The sequence below is a fragment of the Vidua chalybeata genome, chromosome 35, assembly GCF_026979565.1.
Source record: "Vidua chalybeata isolate OUT-0048 chromosome 35, bVidCha1 merged haplotype, whole genome shotgun sequence".
Lineage (NCBI taxonomy): Eukaryota > Metazoa > Chordata > Aves > Passeriformes > Viduidae > Vidua > Vidua chalybeata.
The window spans coordinates 554,551-577,123 of NC_071564.1; the positions used below are offsets into that span (position 1 = coordinate 554,551).

Sequence of the window (22,573 nt, forward strand, 5' to 3'; positions counted from 1 at the left end):
GCCGATCCCAGCCGCTGGTCCCGGGGCTCACCGGGCGCAGGGCGGGCACTGCACCGCGCGGGACATGGGCGCGCCCCGGCCCAGCCGCGCCAGCGCCATCCCCATCCCAAATCCCAAATCCCAACCCAAATCCCATCCCAAATCCCAAATCCCAATCCTGATCCCGATCCCAGCCGCCGGTCCCGGGGCTCACCGGGCGCAGGGCGGGCACTGCACCGCGCGGCACACGGGCGCGCCCCGGCCCAGCCGCGCCAGCGCCATCCCCATCCCAAATCCCAAATCCCAACCCCAAATCCTGATCCGAAATCCCATCCCAAATCCCAAATCCCAACCCCAAATCCTGATCCGAAATCCCATCCCAAATCCCAAATCCCAACCCCAAATCCTGATCCGAAATCCCATCCCAAATCCCAAATCCCAACCCCAAATCCTCATCCGAAATCCCATCCCAAATCCCAAATCCCAACCCCAAATCCCGATCCGAAATCCCATCCCAAATCCCAAATCCCATCCCAAATCCCGATCGCAGCCGCCGGTCCCGGGGCTCACCGGGCGCAGGGCGGGCACTGCACCGCGCGGGACACGGGCGCGCCCCGGCCCAGCCGCGCCAGCGCCCGCAGCAGCCCCATCTGCTGCCGGATGGAGTGGTCCAGGTTGACGGTGACGCCGAGCAGCTGCCGCGCCTCGCCGGCGCCGAAGGGGAAATCCCGCTCCAGGAAGGCCTGGAAGAGCTCGGGGTCGCCGTCCAGGCTCAGCACCTTGCCCAGCGGCTGCCGCAGCGCGCTCAGCTCGCCCGCGTGCTCCTGGAAGACGCTCCACAGGGACCTTCCCGCCGGATGCGCCGCCGTCGCCGTCGCCGCGCTCTGCCCGGCGTCCTCCAGGCACTGCAGCGTCCAGCTGAGGCGGCAGGGCCAGCGGTCGGCCAGCACCACCCAGGCGGCCGCGGCGCGCGGCGACAGCGGCGCGGCGCCGCCGGAGCGGTGCAGCAGCAGCCGCAGCGTGATGGGGATGGTGTTGACGATGCGCCGGACGTTGGCGCCGTTCTCCGGCAGGTACCGGCACAAGATGTCCGAGCCGTCGTGGAGGCACCGGAACGCCTCCTGGATCCACACCACCGCCTCGGAATCCGCCTCCTTCCAGCCGGGAAACGCCGGCGCCGCGGCTCCGCCGCCGCCGCCGTGGCGGGTTTTGGCGACGTTGCGGGCGATGATGAGGGACATGAGGTCCTCGCGCGTCCGGACGGCGGCCGCCACGCTGCGCAGGCGGGAGCGCGCGCCCATCTCGGGGATGGAGAAGGGCAGCGTGACGGCGCGGTTCAGGTAGAGGTAGCCGTTGTCCGCCAGCCCCTTCATGCAGCCCGTCTGCTCCAGGCACGGCACGATGACGCTGGGGTCCACGGCCAGCAGGAAGATGAAGGGCGCGTTGGCGTCCGACAGCAGCGTGGCCATGGCGTTGAAGACCCCGGCCACTTTCTCCGGGTAGCAGAGGTCCAGGCTGGTGATCTCCATCACCACGCGGAGCCGCCGGCGCTCGAAGACCTCCATGAAAGCCAAGTAATCCACCAGAACCTCCACCTCGCCGCGGATTTTGCTCATGAACCCCAACTGCCCGGCGAACCTCTCGCTGTTGGTCAGGCGCTCGATCTTCTTCTTCTCGCTCACCACGAAGTTCTTGAGGATGGACAAGGCGCCCAGCAGCAGCGAGGAGCCCGACAGCGAGGCCACGGCGCTGCCCACCACCTTGAGGGCGCGGTGGTCCTTGACGCCCGGCACCAGCAGGGCCACCAGGAGGATGGCGATGCCGGCGGCCAGCACCAGGAGCAGCCCCCAGAGGCGCAGGCAGGCGCCTCTCTTGAGCACCCACTCGCGCCGCGAGGCGCCCGAGGCGAAGCGCGGCCGCGAGCCCAGCACGTGGAAGACGCTGAGCGGCAGCGCGCCGAAGTGCCGCCGCACGTGGTGGCACAGCGTGGTCACCAGCCCCGCCCAGAGCTTGTCGCAGCCGGCGAACTCCCAGGCGCTGAAGCGGACGAAGATGAACTCCAGGTTCTTCCTCCGCAGGTGGCCCTCGGTCACCACGGGCTCGTAGAAGGCCAGCAGCCACAGGGCCACCAGCAGGCCCCAGCCGCGCGGGCTGCGCGGTTTGCCGTGGCCCCGGCGCAGCTCGGCGGCTTCGCGCTGCGCCATCTCCTCCCGCATGAAGGCTGGCAACGGGATCGGGGTTGGGGTTGGGGTTGGGGGTTTGGGATTGGGATGGGATTTGGGGTTGGGGGTTTGGGGTTTGGGATCAGGATTTGGGGTTTGGGCTGCGATTTGGGGTTGGGATTTACGGTTTGGGATCAGGATTTGGGGTTTGGGGTTTGGGATCAGGATTTGGGGTTTGGGGTGGGATTTGGGGTTGGGGTTGGGGGTTTGGGGTTTGGGATCAGGATTTGGGATTGGGATGGGATTTGGGGTTTGGGGTGGGATTTGGGGTTGGGATTTACGGTTTGGGATCAGGATTTGGGGTTTGGGGTTTGGGATCAGGATTTGGGATTGGGATGGGATTTGGGGTTGGGGTTGGGGGTTTGGGGTTTGGGATCAGGATTTGGGATTGGGATGGGATTTGGGGTTTGGGCTGCGATTTGGGGTTGGGATTTACGGTTTGGGATCAGGATTTGGGGTTTGGGGTTTGGGATCAGGATTTGGGGTTTGGGGTGCGATTTGGGGTTGGGGTTGGGGGTTTGGGGTTTGGGATCAGGATTTGGGGTTTGGGGTGGGATTTGGGGTTGGGGTTGGGGGTTTGGGGTTTGGGATCAGGATTTGGGATTGGGATGGGATTTGGGGTTTGGGGTGGGATTTGGGGTTGGGATTTACGGTTTGGGATCAGGATTTGGGGTTTGGGCTGCGATTTGGGGTTGGGATTTACGGTTTGGGATCAGGATTTGGGGTTTGGGGTTTGGGATCAGGATTTGGGGTTTGGGCTGCGATTTGGGGTTGGGGTTGGGGGTTTGGGGTTTGGGATCAGGATTTGGGATTGGGATGGGATTTGGGGTTTGGGGTGGGATTTGGGGTTGGGATTTACGTTTTGGGATCAGGATTTGGGGTTTGGGGTGGGATTTGGGGTTGGGATTTACGGTTTGGGATCAGGATTTGGGGTTTGGGGTTTGGGATCAGGATTTGGGGTTTGGGGTGGGATTTGGGGTTGGGATTTACGGTTTGGGATCAGGATTTGGGGTTTGGGGTTTGGGATCAGGATTTGGGATTGGGATGGGATTTGGGGTTGGGGTTGGGGGTTTGGGGTTTGGGATCAGGATTTGGGATTGGGATGGGATTTGGGGTTTGGGCTGCGATTTGGGGTTGGGATTTACGGTTTGGGATCAGGATTTGGGGTTTGGGGTTTGGGATCAGGATTTGGGGTTTGGGGTGCGATTTGGGGTTGGGGTTGGGGGTTTGGGGTTTGGGATCAGGATTTGGGATTGGGATGGGATTTGGGGTTGGGGTTGGGGGTTTGGGGTTTGGGATCAGGATTTGGGGTTTGGGGTGCGATTTGGGGTTGGGATTTACGGTTTGGGATCAGGATTTGGGGTTTGGGGTGGGATTTGGGGTTGAGGTCGGGGGTTTGGGGTTTGGGATCAGGATTTGGGATTGGGATGGGATTTGGGGTTGGGGTTTGGGGTTTGGGGTTTGGGATCAGGATTTGGGGTTTGGGGTGGGATTTGGGGTTGGGATTTGGAGTCTGGTTTGGGGTTGAATTTGGAGTGGGATTTGGGGTGGGATTTAGGGTTTGGGGTTTGGGGTTTGGGGTGGGATTTATGGTTTGGGGTTTGGGGTGGGATTTGGGGTTTGGGGTTTGGGGTGGGATTTGGGGTTTGGTTTGGGGTTGGGTTTGGGGTTTGGGGTTTAGGATTTGGGGTTGGGATTTAGGGTTTGGGATGGGATTTAGGGTGGGATTTGGAGTTTGGGATCAGGATTTGGGATTTGGGGTTTGGTTTGGGGTCGGGTTTGGGGTTTGGGGTTTGGGATCAGGATTTGGGGTTTGGGGTGGGATTTGGGGTTGGGATTTACGGTTTGGGATCAGGATTTGGGGTTTGGTTTGGGGTTGGGTTTGGGGTTTGGGATGGGATTTGGGGTTGGGATTTAGGGTTTGGGATGGGATTTAGAGTGGGATTTGGAGTTTGGGATCAGGATTTGGGGTTTGGGGTTTGGGGTTTGGGGTTTGGGGTGGGATTTGGGGTTTGGGGTGGGATTTGGGGTTTGGGGTTTGGGATTGGGATTGGGATTTACGGTTTGGGATCAGGATTTGGGGTTTGGGGTTTGGGGTTTGGGGTTTGGGATTAGGATTTATGGTTTGGGATCAGGATTTGGGGTTTGGGGTTTGGGGTGGGATTTGGGGTTTGGGGTTTGGGGTTTGGGATTGGGATTTGGGGTTTGGGATCAGGATTTGGGGTTTGGGGGTTGGGGTTTGGGGTTTGGGTTGGGTTTGGGGCTTGGGGCAGGTTTGGGGTGGGATTTGGGGTTGGGATTTAGGGTTTGGAATGGGATTTGGGGTTTGGGAGCAGGATTTGGGGTTTGGGGTTTGGGGTTTGGGATTAGGATTTATGGTTTGGGATCAGGATTTGGGGTTTGGGGTTTGGGGTGGGATTTGGGGTTTGGGGTTTGGGGTTTGGGATTGGGATTTGGGGTTTGGGATCAGGATTTGGGGTTTGGGGGTTGGGGTTTGGGGTTTGGGATTGGGATTTGGGGTTTGGGATCAGGATTTGGGGTTTGGGGGTTGGGGTTTGGGGTTTGGGTTGGGTTTGGGGTTTGGGAGCAGGATTTGGGGTTTGGTTTGGGGTTGGGTTTGGGGTTTGGGATGGGATTTGGGGTTGGGTTTGGGGTTGGATTTGGGGTTTGGGATGGGGTTTGGGGGTTGGGTTGGGTTTGGGGTTTGGGTTGGGATTTGGGATGGTTTTGGGGGATGGGTTTGGGGTTTAGTTTGGGATTTGGCGTTTGGGGTGGTTTTTGGGGTTGGGCTTAGGGTGGGATTTGGGATGGTTTTTGGGGATGGTTTTGGGGTTTAGTTTGGGTTGGGATTTGGGGTGGGATTTGGGGTTTCGGGTGGTTTGTGGGGTTGGGTTTGGGGTTTGGGGCGGGTGGGATTGGATGGGATGGGGCTGGGTTGGGTTTGGGATGGAATGCATGGGATGGGATTTGGGGTTTGGGAGGGGATTTGGGGTTGGAGATGGCTCTTGGGGTGGGCTTTGGGGTTCAGGATGGGATTTGGGGTGGGATTTGGGATTGGGATGGGATTTGGGACTGGGATAGGATTTGGGACTGAGATGGGATTTGGTACTGAGATGGAATTTGGGGTTGGGATGGGATTTGGGGTTGGGATGGGAATTTGGGACTGAGATGAATTTTGGGATTTGGGATGGGATTTGGGACTGAGATGAATTTTGGGATTTGGGATGGGATTTGGGACTGAGATGGGATTTGGTACTGAGGTGGGATTTGGGATTGGGGTGGGAATTTGGGAGTAGGATGGGATTTGTTATTTGGGATGGGATTTGGGACTGGGATAGGATTTGGGACTGAGATGGAATTTGGGGTTGGGATGGGATTTGGGATTTGGGGTTGAATTAAGGATTGGGATGGAATTTGGGACCGCGATGGGACCCCAAACCCTGAGGAAACGACACCAGGCACAGAAAACCCCAAATCCGCTGCTCCGAATCCCCGAATTCCCGAATTCCCGAATTCCCGATTCCCGACTTCCCGACCCACCGGTGACCTTGGCCAGCAGGGACTCCAGGCGGTGGCCGCAGGGCGCGTAGAAGCCGACGGTGACGGGCGTGGCCGTGTGGCACAGCGTGCGCGACAGGCAGCGGCAGTAGATGTCGTCCTCCGTGGGGGGCTCTGGGATTCGGGATTTGGGGTTTGGGATTTGGGATTTGGGATGAGGATTTGGGGTTTGGGATCAGGATTTGGGGTTTGGGGTTTGGGATTTGGGATCAGGATTTGGGGTTTGGGGTTTGGGATCAGGATTTGGGATTTTGGGACAGGCAGCGGCAGTAGATGTCGTCCTCCGTGGGGGGCTCTGGGATTCGGGATTTGGGGTTTGGGATCAGGGTTTGGGGTTTGGGATCAGGATTTGGGGTTTGGGGTTTGGGATTTTGGGATCAGGATTTGGGATTTGAGACAGGCAGCGGCAGTAGATGTCGTCCTCCGTGGGGGGCTCTGGGATTCGGGATCAGGATTTGGGGATTGGGGTTTGGGATTTGGGATCAGGATTTGGGATTTTGGGATCAGGATTTGGGGTTTGGTGTTTGGGATCAGGATTTGGGGTTTGGGATCAGGATTTTGGGGTTTGGGATCAGGATTTTGGGACAGGCAGCGGCAGTAGATGTCATCCTCCGTGGGGGGCTCTGGGATTCGGGATCAGGATTTGGGATCAGGATTTGGGGTTTGGGGTTTGGGATTTGGGATCAGGATTTGGGATTTTGGGATCAGGATTTGGGGTTTGGGGTTTGGGATTCGGGATCAGGATTTGGGGTTTGGGATCAGGATTTGGGATTTGGGACAGGCAGCGGCAGTAGATGTCATCCTCCGTGGGGGGCTCTGGGATTTGGGATCAGGGATTTGGGATTTGGGGTTTGGGACAGGCAGCGGCAGTAGATGTCATCCTCCGTGGGGGGCTCTGGGATTCGGGATCAGGGTTTGGGGTTTGGGATTTGGGATTTTGGGATCAGGATTTGGGGTTTGGCGTTTAGGATCAGGATTTGGGGTTTGGGGTCACAATTTGGGATTTGGGATCAGGATTTGGGACCGGGCCGTACCTTGGAGCTCCGGGGCCGCTCCCTCGCCGGGGGCTCCGTGGGGACACGGCCGGGGGGACCCCCCCGGGCCCAGCCAGGCCTCGCACTCCTCGCTCCCCCCTGGGGACACCCCCGGGGACACCCCTGGGGACAGCCCTGGGGACAGCCCTGGGGACAGCCCCGGCCCCGAGGAGCAGCAGGAACCCTGTGGGGACAGGGACACCTTGGGGACACCTTGGGGACACCCTGGGGACATCACAAACAACGGGAACCCTGTGGGGACAGGGACACCTTGGGGACACCCTGGGGACACCCTGGGGACATCACAGGGACCCTGCGGGGACAGGGACACCTTGGGGACACCCTGGGGACATCACAGGAACCCTGCGGGGACAGGGACACCTTGGGGACACCCTGGGGACACCCTGGGGACATCACAGGAACCCTGCGGGGACAGGGACACCTTGGGGACACCCTGGGGACATCACAGGCACACCTTGGGGACACCCTGGGGACATCACAGGGACCCTGCGGGGACAGGCACACCTTGGGGACACCCTGGGGACACCCTGGGAACATCACAGGGACACCTTGGGGACACCCTGGGGGCATCACAGGGACACCTTGGGGACACCCTGGGGGCATCACAGGGACCCTGCGGGGACCGGGACACCTTGGGGACACCCTGGGGACATCACAGGGACACCCTGGGGACACCCTAGGGACACCACAGGGACACCACAAACAACAAGAACCCTGCGGGGACAGGGACACCTTGGGGACACCTTGGGGACATCTCCAGGGACAGCCCCGGCTCCGAGGAGCAGCAGGAACCCTGTGGGGACCGGGACACCTTGGGGACACCCTGGGGACATCCCAGGGACACCTTGGGGACATCACAGGGACCCTGCAGGGACCGGGACACCTTGGGAACGTCCCTGGGGACATCACAAACAACGGGAACTCTGCGGGGACAGGCACACCTTGGGGACACCCTGGGGACATCACAGGGACACCTTGGGGACATCCTGGGGACATCACAAACAACGGGAACCCTGCGGGGACAGGGACACCTTGGGGACACCCTGGGGACATCCCAGGCACACCTTGGGGACACCCTGGGGACATCACAGGGACCCTGCGGGGACAGGGACACTTTGGGGACATTATGGGGCAGGCACCTGTCCCCGTGCCTGTCCCGTTCCCCATCCCTGTCCCCGTGCCTGTCCCGGTCCAGTCCTGTCCCTGTCCCTGTCCCAGTCCCCGTCCCTGTCCCCTCCCGGATTTACGGGACTGGCACCGGTGATCCCAACCCTAATCCCAATCCTAATCCCACCCCAGTCCTACCCGGGGCAGCTCCAGCGGCTCCATCCCTGTCCCGGTCCTGTCCCCGTGCCTGTCCCGGTCCCTCCCGGATTTATGGGACCGGCACCGGCGATCCCAGTGATCCCAATCCCAGTCCCACCCCAGTCCTACCCGGGGCAGCTCCAGCGGCTCCATGCCTGTCCCCGTGCCTGTCCCGGTCCTGTCCCGAGTCCCGTGCCTGTCCCGGTCCTGTCCCGAGTCCCGTGCCTGCCCCGTGCCTGTCCCGGTCCCGTGCCGGTCCCTCCCGGATTGACATGACTGGCACCGGTGATCCCAATCCCAATCCTAATCCTAATCCCAGTCCCAAACCCACCCCAGTCCTACCCGGGGCAGCTCCAGCGGCTCCATGCCTGTCCCCGTGCCTGTCCCGTGCCTGTCCCGTGCCTGTCCCGGGTCCCGTGCCGGTCCCTCCCGGATTTATGGGACCGGCACCGGCGATCCCGGCGATCCCGGCCAGGGAGGGGCGGCCGGGGCAGAAATTCCGGCTGAGCCCGGCCTGAGTCAGGGCCCAGCAATTCCCGCCCGGATCCGGCCCGGGAGGGGACAGCGGCGACAACGGGGACAAAGGGGACGGCCCGAGGGGACACTGGCGACAGCGGGACCCCGGCCAGGGCCGCGCCCCCCGCGCTGGGGGCGGGCAGGGGACGGTGCCAGCTCCGCTCGGTGACATCGCCAGCGCCGCTGTGGCAGCGGGGTGACATCGCTGCGGCATCGCGGTGGCATCGGTGTGGCAGCGGTGTGACATCGCTGTGGCATCGCGGTGGCAGCGGTGTGACATCGCTGTGGCATCGCGGTGGCAGCGCCACTTCCGGTGGCTGCCGCCAGAGGAACCTGCTGGCCCGGGCACAGGTGGCATCTGGGTGACAACGGGGTGGCCACACCCCCCCCCCACACACCCCTGGAGTGCGGCTGGGCTGGGGTCACCGCGCTGGGTGGCACCGGTGGCACCAGCACAGGCTGGGCTAGGGTCCCCAGTGGCACCAGTCTAGGCTGTCTGTGTCCCCAGTATCACCAGTGTCCCCGTTGTCCCCAGTCCGGGCTGTCCCAGTGTTCCCAGTATGCCCAGTGTCCCCACTGTCCCCAGTCCGGGCTGTCCCCAGCCCAGGCTGTCCCAGTGCTCCCAGTATGCCCAGTGTCCCCACTGTCCCCAGTCCGGGCTGTCCCCATTTTCCCCAGTCTAGGTTGTCCCAGAGTCCCCAGTCCGGGCTCTCCCAGTGCCCCCAGTGTCACCCGTATGGGCTGGCACCAGTGTTCCCAGTACGGACTGGGGGAGGGTCCCCAGTGTCCCCAGTCCAGCCTGTCCCAGTGTCCCCAGTCCAGCCTGTCCCAGTGTCACCAGTCCGGCCTCTCACAGTGTTCCCAGTATCCCCAGTGTCCCCAGTCCGGGCTCTCCCAGTGTCCCCAGTCCAGGCTGTCCCAGTATCCCCAGTGTCCCCAGTATTCCCATTGTCCCCAGTCCGGGCTCCCCTGGTGTCCCCAGTGTCCCCAGTCCGGACGCCCCCAGTATCCCCAGTCCAGGTTCTCCCAGTATCCCCAGTCCGGGCTCTCCCGGTGTCCCCATTGTCCCCAGTCTGGGCTCTCCCAGTATCCCCAGTCCAGGTTCTCCCAGTATCCCCAGTCTGGGCTCTCCCGGTGTCCCCATTGTCCCCAGTCCGGGCTCTCCCGGTGTCTCCATTGTCCCCAGTCCAGGTTCTCCCAGTATCCCCAGTCTGGGGTCCCCCAGTGTCCCCATTGTCCCCAGTCCAGGTTCTCCCAGTGTCCCCAGTCCGGGCTCTCCCGGTGTCCCCATTGTCCCCAGTCTGGGCTCTCCCAGTATCCCCAGTCCGGGCTCTCCCTCCCGGTGTCCCCATTGTCCCCAGTCCGTTGTCACCGGATCCTGCGGGGGCGGGCTGGCACCGCTGGCATTTCCTCGCCACCCCAGGAGCGCCCGGGGTGGCACGTGTGGCACTGGAGGGGTGGGAGGGTGACACCCGTGTCCCACGTGTCCCCCCCCCCCCCCCCGCCCAGCACCCCCCATTGTGCCGTGACACCCCCGCGTGTCCCCCTTTGTCACCCTCGTGTCCCCGTGGGGGTCCCGTGTCCCCCTCAATCTGTCCCTCGTGTCCCCGCCATGTCCCTTCCCGTGTCCCCCCTTGTCCCCGTCCTTGTCCCCCCCTTGTCCCACGCGTGTCCCCCACGTGTTAAGTCCTGAGTCCCCCCAGTCTGTCCCTCGTGTCCCCCCAGTTGTCCCCTCCCGTGTCCCCCCCCGTGTCCCCCCACTCTGTCCCCTGTGTCCCCCCCAGTGTCCCCCCCGTCTGTCCCTTGTGTCCCCCCCACTCTGTCCCCCCTTGTCCCCCCGTGTCCCCCCCATTAAGTCCCGTGTCCCCCCCACTCTGTCCCCCGTGTCCCCCCCATGTCCCCCTACTCTGTCCCCCGTGTCCCCCCCGTGTCCCCCCCCGTGTCCCCCGTGTCAAGTCCCGTGTCCCCCCCCCACTTGTCGCCCTCCTTGTCCCGAGGGTCCCCCCGCGTTCCCAATCGTGTCCCCCCCTTGTCCCGCCCGTGTCCCCCCCTTGTCCCCTCCATTAAGTCCCGTGTCCCCCCCACTCTGTCCCCCGTGTCCCGCCCGTGTCCCCCCACTCTGTCCCCCCGCTCTGTCCCCTGTGTCCCCCCAGTTCTGTCCCCTGTGTCGCCCCCCGTGTCCCCCCCGTGTCCCCCCACTCTGTCCCCCCGTGTCCCCCCCGTGTCCCCCCAGTTCTGTCCCCCTGTCCCCCCCCGTCCCCCCATCTGTCCCTCATGTCGCCCCCCGTGTCCCCCCGTGTCCCCCCCATCTGTCCCCCGTGTCCCCCCCGTGTCCCCGTTCCCGCCGAGGGGGGGGTGGGCGATGCTCGGGCCCCACCCCGGGGATTTCCCCGCCCCCCCCCGGCCCCACCCCGGGGCGGTTCCCGCCGTGTCCCCCCCGTGTCCCCCCCCGTGTCCCCTGCTGTCCCCCCCCGATGGCGATGGGCCCCGCTCTGCTGCTCGCCGGGGTCCCCCGTGTCCCCCCCGTGTCCCCCGTGTCAAGTCCCGTGTCCCCCCCCACTTGTCACCCTCCTTGTCCCGAGTGTGCCCCCCGCGTTCCCAATCGTGTCCCCCTCTTGCCCCCCGTGTCCTCCCCGTGTCCCCCCCATTAAGTCCCTTGTCCCCCCCACTCTGTCCCCCGTGTCCCCCCCATCTGTCCCCCGTGTCCCCCCCGTGTCCCCCCCATCTGTCCCCCGTGTCCCCCCCGTGTCCCCGTTCCCGCCGAGGGGGGGGGTGGGCGATGCTCGGGCCCCACCCCGGGAATTTCCCCGCCCCCCCCCGGCCCCACCCCGGGGCGGTTCCCGCCGTGTCCCCCCCGTGTCCCCTGCTGTCCCCCCCCGATGGCGATGGGCCCCGCTCTGCTGCTCGCCGCGGTGCTGGCGCTGCCCGCCCCGGGCTCCCCCGTGTCCCCCCCCGGGGGTCCCGGCCCCCCCCGGCTCCGCGTGCGCTTCTCCCCCCCCCGCTGCTGCCCCGGGGGTCGCTGCGTGCCCGGGTGTCGCCCCCGGGGGGACCCGGGGGGCGGGGGGGGGGGACGGCGACAACAACGTCACCGTGGTGCTCGAGAGCGGCCGGGCCCCCCCCCCGGGCAGCGGCTTCAGGCTCGGTCAGTGCGGGGGGGGGGTTCGGTTTTTTGGGGGGGGTTTTGGGGTTTTTGGGGGGATTTCGGGGAGGGGGGATCGGGATCCGGAAGGTTTGGGATTGGTGGGGGGGGGTTGGGGTTTGGAGGGGATTTGGGATTTTGGGGAGGGGGGAGTCTGGATCCGAAAGTTTTGGGAGGGGGGGAAAGTTGGGATTTGGGGGGGTTTTGGGGTGGAGGGAGGGATTTGGGATTTTGGGATGATTTGGGATTTTGGGGATGGGGGAGATCGGGATCCGAAAGTTTTGGGAGGGGGGAAGTTGGGATTTGGGGGGGGGTTTGGGGTGGAGGGAAGGATTTGGGATTTGGGGGAGTTTGGGATTTGGTGGGGGGAGGTTTGGGGTGGAGGGAGGGATTCGGGATTTTGGGTAAGGGGAGATCGGGATCCGGAAGTTTTGGGAGGGGGGAAGTTGGGATTTGGGGGGGTTTTGGGGTGGAGGGAGGGATTTGGGATTTTGGGATGATTTGGGATTTTGGGGAGGGGGGAAAGTCGGGATCCGAAAGTTTTGGGAAGGCGGAGGAGTTTGGGATACGGGGTGGTTTTGGGGATTTTGGGGTGCAGGGGAGTTTTTGGGATAGGAGGGACTTTGGGGTGGAGGGAGGGATTTGGGACACGTGGGGATTTTGGGGTGCGGGAGGGATTTGGGATAGGGGAGGATTTGGGGCTCGTGAGGATTTGGGGTTCAGGAGGGATTTGGGGTGCAGGAGGGATTTGGGATATGGGAGGATTTGGGGTGGACGATTTGGGACACGGGAGGATTTGGGGTGCAGGAGGGATTTGGGGTGCCAGAGAGATTTGGGATGTTGAAGGGGTTTTGGGGTTCGGGAGCTTTTAGGATACAGGGGGAATTTTGGGATCCAGGGAGGATTTGGGGTGCGGGGGGGGCCTCCAACACCCCAAAATTCCCTTTTTGCTGGTGGGGGGGGGAGGGTTTGACAACCCCACAGATTTTGGGGTTCGTGGTCCCGGGGGGGTTCCCAGGACATTTTGGGCTCCCCAGCCCCCCCCCGTCCCAAATTCCCCTCCCAAAATCCCCACGAGCGTTTTGGGGCGGGATCTCCCAAAAACCCCAAATTACCAAAACCCCTTTTCCTTTCATTTTTTAGGGTGGGGGTTTGGGCGCCCATCCCGCTTTTTTGGGATGGGATTTTTTGGGATCGGGAAAGTTTTTAGGGACAGGGGGGCCCCTCCCGGGGGGGGGCTTGGGCCCCATCCCACCCTCGCAGCTCCCCCAAAAACCCCAAAATCAAAACCCCTTTTCCTTTCATTTTTAGGGTGGGGGTTTGGGCGCCCATCCCGGTTTTTTGGGATGGGATTTTTTGGGATCGGGGGGGGTTTTAGGGCCGGGGGGGCCCCTCCCGGGGGGGCTCAGGGGAAGGGTGGGCCCCATCCCACCCACGCAGCTCCATGAGCTCATCGGGTCCCGCTGGAAAACGCCGGGAATTCGCAACATAAACAGAGGGGCCCCGGCAGCGCTCGGGACGAGGCGGCCCCGGGGCCCCCCCCGCCCCAAAAACCGGGCTGGGACCCCCCCCAAAATGTCTGGGAGCACCCCCAAATATCCTGGACCCCCCCCCCAAATCTGGATCCGCCTTGGGTCCCCCCCCCCTAAATGTCGGGATCCCACCCCAAATGTCGGGATCTCACCCTGGACCCTCCCCAGAATGTTCTGGATCCGCCCCAAAAACCGGGCTGGGACCCCCCCCCCCACCCCCAAAATCTCTGGGACCCCTCCCCCAAATCTAGACACCCCCCCCCCCCCCCAAAATGTTGGGATCTCACCCTGGACCCTCCCCAAAATGTTCCCAAAAAACCGGGCTGAGAGCCCCCCGAAATGTCTGGGACCCCCTCCCCAAATTTTCCTGGACCCCCCCCAATTGTTCTGGATGCCCCAAATTTTCCTGGACCCCCCCCCCCCAAATTTCTGGGTCCTGCCCAAAATCTGGATCCGCCTCGCATCCCCCCACCCCAAAATGTCCGAACCCCCCCCCCAAATTTCGGGATCCCACTCTGGACCCCCCCCTAAATGTCAGGGATCCCCCCCAGATTTTGGAATCCCACCCTGAACCCCCCCCAGGAAGTTTGGATCGCCCCAAAAGTTAGGATTCCCCCCCGGGACCCCCCCCAAATTTTGGGATCCCCTCCTGTCCCCCCCTCAAATGTCCTGGCCTCCCCAAAAATATCCGGGACCCCCCACCCCAAAAAAGTCAGGATCCCCTCCTGGGCCCCCCCCCCCCCAAATTTCGGGATCCCCTCTCAAGCTCCCCCAAAATGTTCTGGACCCTCCCCCAAAAAAATCAGCATCCCACTCCCCCCCCCCCAAATATCTGGGACCTCCACCCCCAAAATTCCCATCCCCCCAAACCCCTCCCCAAAATTCCTGGGACCCCCCCCCCCCAAAAAAAAAAAAACTTAAACTCCCCGTATTTGGGTTTTTTGGGGTTGTTTTGGGGTTGTTTTGAGTGTTTTGGGGTTATCTCGGGGTTATTTTTTAGGGTTTTTTTTGGGGGGGTCCCTAATTTTGGGGTGTCCCCCCCCGCAGTGCTGTGCCATAAAGGGGGTGGGTTTTTTTGGGGTTGTTTCGATGGTTTTGGGTTGGTTTTGGGGTTATTTTAGGCGGGGTTTTTTTTGCTTTTAGGGTTGTTTTTAGGGATTTTTTTGGGGGGGGGGCTCCCTAATTTTGGGGTGTCCCCCCCCGCAGTGCTGTGCCATGACGGGGGGTGTTTTTTTGGGGTTGTTTCGATGGTTTTGGGTTGGTTTTGGGGTTATTTTGGGCGGGTTTTTTTGGTTTTTAGGGTTGTTTTTAGGGATTTTTTTGGGGGGGGGGCTCCCTAATTTTGGGGTGTCCCCCCCCCCCTCAGTGCTGTGCCCGCTGCTCTGCCGGAACGGGGGGGTCTGCGCCCACCCCCAGCGCTGCCTGTGCCCCCCCCAATTCACCGGCAAATTCTGTCACCTCCCCTCGGCCAACGTCACCTCCCGCCGGGGGGGACCCCAAAACCCGCGCGGGGACCCCCAAAATCCACGGGGGGGGCCCGAAAACCCCGAAAATTTCGAGGGGGGGTCCCCCCAAGCCTTGACCCGCTCCATCTACACCCTGCCCTTGAGCAACCACCGTGAGGAGGAGGATGGTGAGACCCCCCCCCCCAAAAAAAAAAAAAATTGGTTTTAGGGGATTTTTTTTACCCAGTTCCCCCCCAAATTCTCCCCATTCCATCCCTAAATCCCTCCCGTCCCCCACAAATCTCCTGCCCCAAATACCCCCCCCAATTCTCCTAAATTTCCCCCCATTCCCACCCCTTAAATTCCTCCCTTTTCTCCCCATCCCAAATCCCCCCCACAAATTCCCCCCCAATTCCTCCCCATTCCATCCCCAAAAATCTCCCCCAAATCCCCCCTCATTTTCCCCCATTCCCCCCCCCCCCACAAATTCCCCCCAAATTCCCAAATCCCCAAATCCCCCCACCCCATCCATCCCCATTTGGGGTGGGGACAAAAAGGATTTTGGGGTGGGATTTGGGATGGGGGAAAAGACGGAATTTGTGAGGTGGGAACGGGGAAAAATTTGGGAAAATTGGGGAGGACTTGGGGGATTGAAATGGGGGGAATTTGTGGGGTGGGAATGGGGGGAAATTTGGGAAAATTGGGGGGGATTTGGGGACTTCGGGTGGGGAGAAGAAGGATCTTGGAGGGGGATTTGGGATGGGGAAAAGGGGGGATTTGTGGGATTTGTGGGGTGGGAACGGGGGGAATTTGGGAGAATTGGGGGAGGATTTGGGGGATTGAAATGGGGGGAATGGGGTGGGGGAGTTGGGGATTGGGGTGGGATTTGGGAGGGGGGAATTTGCGGGGTGGGAACGGGAAAATTTGGGAAAATTGAGGTGAATTTGGGGGATTGAAATGGGGGGAATGGGGTGGGGGGATTTGGGGATTTGGGGTGGGATTTGGGATGGGGGAAAAGGCGGAATTTGTGGGGTGTGAATGGGAGGAATTTGGGAAAATTGGGGGAGGATTTGGGGGATTGAAATGGGGGGAATGGGGTGGGGGGATTTGGGGATTTCGGGGGGGTTGGGATGGGGGGGAAAGGCGGAATTTGTGGGGTGGGAATGGGGGAAAAGGGAGAAATTTTTGGGCTGGGAATGGGGGGAATTTGGGAAAATTGGGGAGGATTTGGGGGATTGAAATGGGGGGGAATGGGGTGGGAGGATTTGGGGATTTGGGATGGGGGGAAATGGGAGGAATTTGTGGGGTGGGAACGGGGGTGAAATCTGGGAGAATCGGGGAAGATCGAAATGGGGGGAAAGAGGGAAATTTATGGGGTGGGAACGGGGTGGGGGGGAAATGTGGGGATTTGGAGATATTTTTGGGGATTTTTGCGGGAATCGGGATGAGATCGGGATGGGGATTTTTTTAGGGGGGGTTTGGGTGGTTTTTTTTTTTTCCCCCCTAAAATCCCCCAAATCCCCCAAATCCCCCAAATCCCCCTCCCCAGGTGCGCAGTCCATGGTGAGCGTCCTGGTGCGCCACCCCCCGCAGGCGACAGTGACAATCCACAGCGTGGAGCGCGTGCGGGGGGGGGGCGGCGGCGACCCCTCCCCAGCGCCCCCCACCCCCCCCGCGGGCAGGGGGCGACCCCCGAGCCCCCCGCCCAAATTCCGGGTGCTGGCACAGAGGGGACCCCTCCGGGACCCCCCCGCCGAGGAGAATTCGGGGTTCGGGTATTGCTTCCGGCAGCTGCGGGGGGGCAGGTGAGGAATTGGGGGGGAAAAGGGAAAAAAAGGGGAAAAAGGGGGGAAAAAAAGGGGGGAAAGGGGGAAAAAGGGGGGGGAAAGGAAAAAAAATGGGGGGGAAAGGGAGGGAAAGGGGAAAAAAGGGGGGGGAAAGGGTGGGAAAAGGGGGGGAAAGGGGGAAAAAGAGGGGGAAAAGGAAAAAATGGGGGGAAAGGGGGGGAAAGGAGAAAAAGAGGGAAAAAGGGGAAAAAATGGGGAAAAAAAGGGGAAAAAGGAGAAGAAAGGGGGGAAGGGGAAAGGGGGGAAAAGGGGGAAAAGGGAAAAAAGGGAAAAAAAGGGGGAAAAGGGAAAAAAAAAAGGGGGAAAGGGCGGAAAAGGGGGGGGAAGGGGAAAAGGGGGGAAAGGGGAGAAGGGAAAAAAAAAGGGGGAAAAGGGGAAAAAGCAAAAAAAAAGGGTGAAAAAGGAAAAAAAAGGGGGGAGGGAATAAGGGAAAGGGGGGATTTTGGGGGAAAAACGGGGGGGAAGGGGGAAAAGTGGGGAAATTGGGGGGAAAGGGGGGATTTGGGGGGGAAAGCGGGGAATTTAGGGAATGGGAATGAGGGAAAAGGGGGGGATTTGGGGGAAAAAAAAGGGGAAAGGGGGATTTGGGGGCTGGGGGCATCCGGGATTTTTTTTTGCAGGAGGTCCAACCTCCTTTTCCCTCTTTTTTTCCCCCCTTTTCTTCCCTTTTTTTTTCCCTTTTCCCCACATTTTTCCCTTTTCTCCACCGTTTTTTTCCTGGTGTTCCCCATTTCCCCCATTTCCCCATTTCCCCCCCGCGTTATTTCGATTTTCTCCCCCTTTTATCTTCCTTTTTTCCCCATTTTCCCCCATTTCCCACATTTCCCCCTTTCTTTTCCCCATTTCTTTCTTTTTTTTTTCCCCATTCCCCCCATTTTTTCCCATTTTCTCCCCCTTTCCCCCCCTCTTTTTTCCAATTTCCCCCACTTTTTCTCCTCCCATTTTTCCCATTTCCCCCTTTTCCACCATCTTTCCCATTTCCCCCCTTTCCCCCCCCAATTTTCAATTTTTCCTTTATTTCTCCCCAATTTTCCCATTTTTTCTCCCCAATTTTCCCATTTCCCCTCACTTTCTTTCCCCCCAATTTTCCCGTTTTCCCCCTTTTCACCCCCATTTTTCCCATTCCCCCCACTTTTTCCCCCCAATTTTCCCTTTTTTCCCCTTTTTCCCCCCAATTTTCCCTTTTTTCCCTTTTTCTCCCCATCTTTCCCATTCCCCCCACTTTCTTTCCCCCAATTTTCCCATTTCCCCCCCCTTTTTTCCCCATTTTCCCGTTTTCCCGCTTTTCACCCCCATTTTTTCCCATTCCCCCCACTTTTTCCCCCCCAATTTTCCCTTTTTTTTCCCTTTTTTTCCCCAATTTTCCCTTTTCCCCCTTTTTCTCCCCATTTTTCCCGTTTCCCCCGGTTTTCCCCCCATTTTCCGGGCCCCCAGTGCAGCTCCCCCCTCCCGGGGCTCCGCACCAGGGACATTTGCTGCCGGGGGGGGGCCGGGGTCGCCTGGGGGGTCCGCGAGTGTCACCCGTGCGACGGCCACGCCCGTAAGGGACACCGGGGGGACACGGGGACACGGGGACATCGGGGACACCGGGGGGACACCGGGGGGTGACAAACACCGGGGGGGACACGGGGACACCGGGGGGGTGACAAACACCCGGGGGGGGACACGGGGACACCGGGGGGTGACAAACACCGGGGGGGACACGGGGACATTGAGAGGGACACCGGGGGACACGGGTACATCGGGGGGTGACAAATACCGGGGGGGACACGGGGACATTGAGGGGGACATCGAGGGGGACACGGGGGCGACACCGAGGGGGACACGGGGAGGTGACAAATACCGGGGGGGGACACACGGGGACATCGGGGGGACACGGGGACATCGGGGGGTGACAAACACCGGGGGAGGTGACAAACACCGGGGGGACACGGGGACATGGGGGGGGGTGACAAATACCGGGGGAGGTGACAAACACGGGGGGGACACGGGGACACTGGGGGGGGGTGACAAATACCGGGGGAGGTGACAAACACCGGGGGGACACGGGGACATTAAGGGGGACACGGGGACACCGGGGGGTGACAAACACCGGGGGGGACACGGGGACATCGAAGGGGACACGGGGACACCGGGGGGTGACAAACACCGGGGGGGGGGACACACGGGGGGTGACAAACACCGGGGGGGACACGGGGACACCGGGGGGACACGGGGACACCGGGGGGTGACACACACCGGGGGGGACACAGGGGACACGGGGAGGTGACAAATACCGGGGGGGACGCGGGGACATGGAGGGGGACACGGGGACACCGGGGGGTGACAAACACCGGGGGGGGGGGGGACACGGGGACATCGCGGGGGTGACAAACACCGGGGGGGACACCGGGGACATTGAGGGGGACACGGAGACACCGGGGGCGACACAGGGGACATGGGGATGGGGACACCAAGGGGGACATGAGGACATTGAGGGGGTGACAAATACGGGGGAGGGGACACAGCGACACCGGGGGGCGACACGAGGGTGACAAACCTGGGAGGGGGTGACAGAGTGAAGGGGGGGAGGTGACAGAGTGGGGGGGGGGAGGTGACAGAGTGGGGGAGGGGACACGGGGACACCGGGGGGGGACAAAGGTGACAAAGGTGACACAAAGGTGACAAAGGTGACACAAAGGTGACACAAAGGTGACAAAGGTGCCACCCCCCCCCCAGAGCCGTGCCCGCAGGGATTCCAGCGGCAGAACGGCTCCTGCGTGGGTGAGAGCGGGACGGGGGCGGCTTTTGGGATTTGGGGATTTGGGGATTTGGGGATCGGGGGTTTGGGAATTTGGGAATTTGGGATTTTGGGATCGGGAATTTGTGATGGGGAATTTGGGACTTTTGGATGGAGGATTTGTGATTTTGGGATGGGGATTCTGGGGTGGGGGATTTGGGATTTTGGGATGGGGGATTTGGGATTATGGGATGGGGAATTTGGGATTTTGGGATGGGGGATTTGGGATTTTGGGATGGAGGATTTGGGATGGAGGATTTGGGATTTTGGGATGGAGGATTTGGGATGGGGAATTTGGGATTTTGGGGTGGGGGATTTGGAATTATGGGATCGGGAAATTGGGATTTTGGGATGGAGGATTTGGGATCGGGAATTTGTGATTTTGGGATGGAGGATTTGGGATGGGGGATTTGGGATGGGGGATTTGGGATTTTGGGGTCGGGGGGGGTCCCCACTGTCCCCTCTGTCCCCCCTGCAGACGTGGACGAGTGCCAGGAGGGGGCGCTGTGCCAGCTCGGGCTCTGCACCAACACCCGCGGCGGCTTCGCGTGCCTGTGCCCGCCCGGCTTCCTGCTGGATTCATCCCGATCCCGCTGCATCTGTAGGGTTTGGGGTCATTTATGGGATTGTTTATAGGGTTTGGGGTCATTTATGGGATTATTTATAGGGTTTGGGATGGGCTTCCTGCTGGATTCATCCCGCTCCCGCTGCATCTGTAGGGTTTGGGGTCATTTATGGGATTATTTATAGGGTTTGGGATGGGCTTCCTGCTGGATTCATCCCGATCCCGCTGCATCTGTAGGGTTTGGGGTCATTTATGGGATTATTTATAGGGTTTGGGATGGGCTTCCTGCTGGATTCATCCCGATCCCGCTGCATCTGTAGGGTTTGGGGTCATTTATGGGATTGTTTATAGGGTTTGGGATGGGCTTCCTGCTGGACTCGTCCCGCTCCCGCTGCATCTGTAGGGTTTGGGGTCATTTATGGGATTATTTATAGGGTTTGGGATGGGCTTCCTGCTGGACTCGTCCCGCTCCCGCTGCATCTGTAGGGTTTGGGGTCATTTATGGGATTATTTATAGGGTTTGGGATGGGCTTCCTGCTGGATTCATCCCGGTCCTGCTGCATCTGTAGGGTTTGGGGTCATTTATGGGATTATTTATAGAGTTTGGGGTCATTTGTGGGGTCATTTGTGGGGTTTGGGGTCATTTGTGGGGTCATTTGTGGGGTTGGGAATGAACCCAACCCCACAGTCTGGGTGGAACTGGGAGTGCCACAGGTGCTCTCCAGGTGCGCCCCCAGCCCCAAAACGTCTCCCAAAGGCTCAGAGAGACCCCGAACCCAACAGGTCCGGGGAGGGGCAAGGATGGAGTAGGACGGAATAGAATGGAATAGGATGGGATGGGATGGACTGGGATGGACTGGGATGGACTGGGCCGAACTGGACCAAACTGGACCAAACTGGGCGGGCCTCAGGTGCTCGCCAGGTGCGCCCCCAGCCCCAAAACGTCTCTCAGAGGCTCAGAGAGACCCCGAACCCAACAGGTCCGGGGTGGGGCCAGGATGGAATAGGATGGAATAGAATGGAATAGGATGGGATGGGATGGACTGGGATGGACTGGGATGGACTGGGCCGAACTGGGCCGAACTGGACCAAACTGGGAGTGCCTCAGGTGCTCGCCAGGTGCGCCCCCAGCCCCAAAACGTCTCTCAGAGGCTCAGAGAGACCCCGAACCCAACAGGTCCGGGGAGGGGCCAGGATGGAATAGGATGGGATGGGCTGGTGTGGGATGGACTGGGATGGACTGGGATGGACTGGGCCGAACTGGGCCGAACTGGACCAAACTGGGAGTGCCTCAGGTGCTCACCAGGTGCGCCCCCAGCCCAGCAGGTGCTGTCCGAGGCCCGCGGTCCGTGTTTCCGGCTGCTGCGGGAGGGCGGGGGCTGCGCGCTGCCCACCCTGCGCAACATCACCCGCCAGGTTTGCTGCTGCAGCCGCGTGGGCAAAGCCTGGGGGGGCTCCTGCCTGCTCTGCCCCCCCTTCGGATCCGGTGAGAGACCCCCCCCCCAAATCGGGGAGACCCTCCCAAATCACGGGGGAAAAAAATCCGGGCCGAAAAAACCCCAAAAATTCCCCCCCCCCCCAAAACCGAGGCGGGTTTTGGGTTCTCCCCACCGCCCCCCCCGCCGCGTCTCTGGGGCGCGCCGAAGTTTTTGGGAGCCCCTGAAATTCCTGAGGCCCCCTCCCCAAAATTCATGCGGGGTTCCCAAATTTTTGGGGCCACCCCCAAATGGTGGGGAGAAAATCCGGGGTCTGGGGAGCCCCAAAAAACTCCGGAATTCTCCCCCAAAAGTGCCCAAAAAAATCAAAATTGGAGGGGGACGGGGGGGGGCAAATGGGTCTGGGGGTGTCCAAGGGGCTCGGGGGGGGTCTCAAGAATTTGGGGAGGGGTCCCAGGGATTTTTGGGGGGGGGTCAGAATTGGGTGGGAGGAGATCAGAATTTGGAAGGGGAGACCCTAAAATTTGCACCCCGAAATTTGAAAAAGGGTCTGGGGGGTCCCGGGATTTTCGGGAGGGGTTTGGGAATTTGGGGAGGGGGTCCCAAAAGATTGGGGAGGGGTCCTGGAATTTGGGGAGGGGTCTTGGAATTTGGGGAGGGGTCCCAAAAAAATTGGGGAGGCATCCCGGGATTTTGGGGAGGGGTTTGGGAATATGGGGAGGGGTCCTAAAAATTGGAGAGGGGTTCAGAAATTTGGGGAGGGGTCCTGGAATTTGGGGAGGGGTCTGGGAATTTGGGGATGGGTCCTAAAAAACTGGGGAGGGGTCCCAAAAAAACTGGGGAGGCATCCCGGTATTTTGGGGAGGGGTTTGGGAATTTGGGGAGGGGTCCTGGAATTTGGGGAGGGGTCTGGGAATTTGGGGAGGGGGTCCCCAAAAATTGGGGAATGGTCCAAAAAATTGGGGAGGCATCCCGGGATTTTGGGGAGGGGTTTGGGACTATGGGGAGGGGTCCCAAAAAACTGGGGAGGGGTCCCCAAAAATTGGGGGAGGGGTCGGGAAACTCAGAGAGGGATCCCAGAAATTTTTTTAGGGAGGAACCCAAGAATTTTTTTGGGGGGGGGATGGGAAAGCAGAAGCCGGGTGGGGGGTGGGGGGATCCCCCAGCTGTTTTGGGGTGTCTCCCCCCCCCCCCC

The 22,573-nt window shown here is 61.1% G+C and overlaps 2 protein-coding genes across 2 annotated transcripts in view; one reads left to right on the forward strand and one right to left on the reverse strand.

Moving 5' to 3' along the window:
- Positions 1 to 545: 545 nt before the first annotated feature.
- On the reverse strand, positions 546 to 5,837 carry NKPD1 (NTPase KAP family P-loop domain containing 1). Its single transcript, XM_053968511.1, has 2 exons — positions 5,742 to 5,837; positions 546 to 2,200 (listed from the first exon to the last, which is right to left on the reverse strand). Exon 2 carries the CDS (start codon positions 2,193 to 2,195, stop codon positions 546 to 548), a length of 1,650 nt encoding a protein of 549 aa, XP_053824486.1. The 5' UTR covers positions 2,196 to 2,200; positions 5,742 to 5,837.
- Positions 5,838 to 11,514: 5,677 nt separating this feature from the next.
- Positions 11,515 to 22,573, forward strand: part of LOC128802245 (latent-transforming growth factor beta-binding protein 4-like) — a 27,594-nt gene continuing 16,535 nt past the window's right edge. The window contains 8 exon segments of the mRNA XM_053968512.1: positions 11,515 to 11,616; positions 11,738 to 11,777; positions 14,673 to 14,939; positions 16,301 to 16,556; positions 18,038 to 18,138; positions 19,317 to 19,361; positions 19,856 to 19,978; positions 21,261 to 21,428. Coding sequence (XP_053824487.1) covers positions 11,515 to 11,616; positions 11,738 to 11,777; positions 14,673 to 14,939; positions 16,301 to 16,556; positions 18,038 to 18,138; positions 19,317 to 19,361; positions 19,856 to 19,978; positions 21,261 to 21,428 — 1,102 coding nt within the window.

Coding starts and splice junctions, on each gene's coding strand:
- NKPD1 (XM_053968511.1), bottom strand. CDS start 2,195: ATGCGGGAGGAGATGGCGCAGCGCGAAGCCGCCGAGCTGCGCCGGGGC.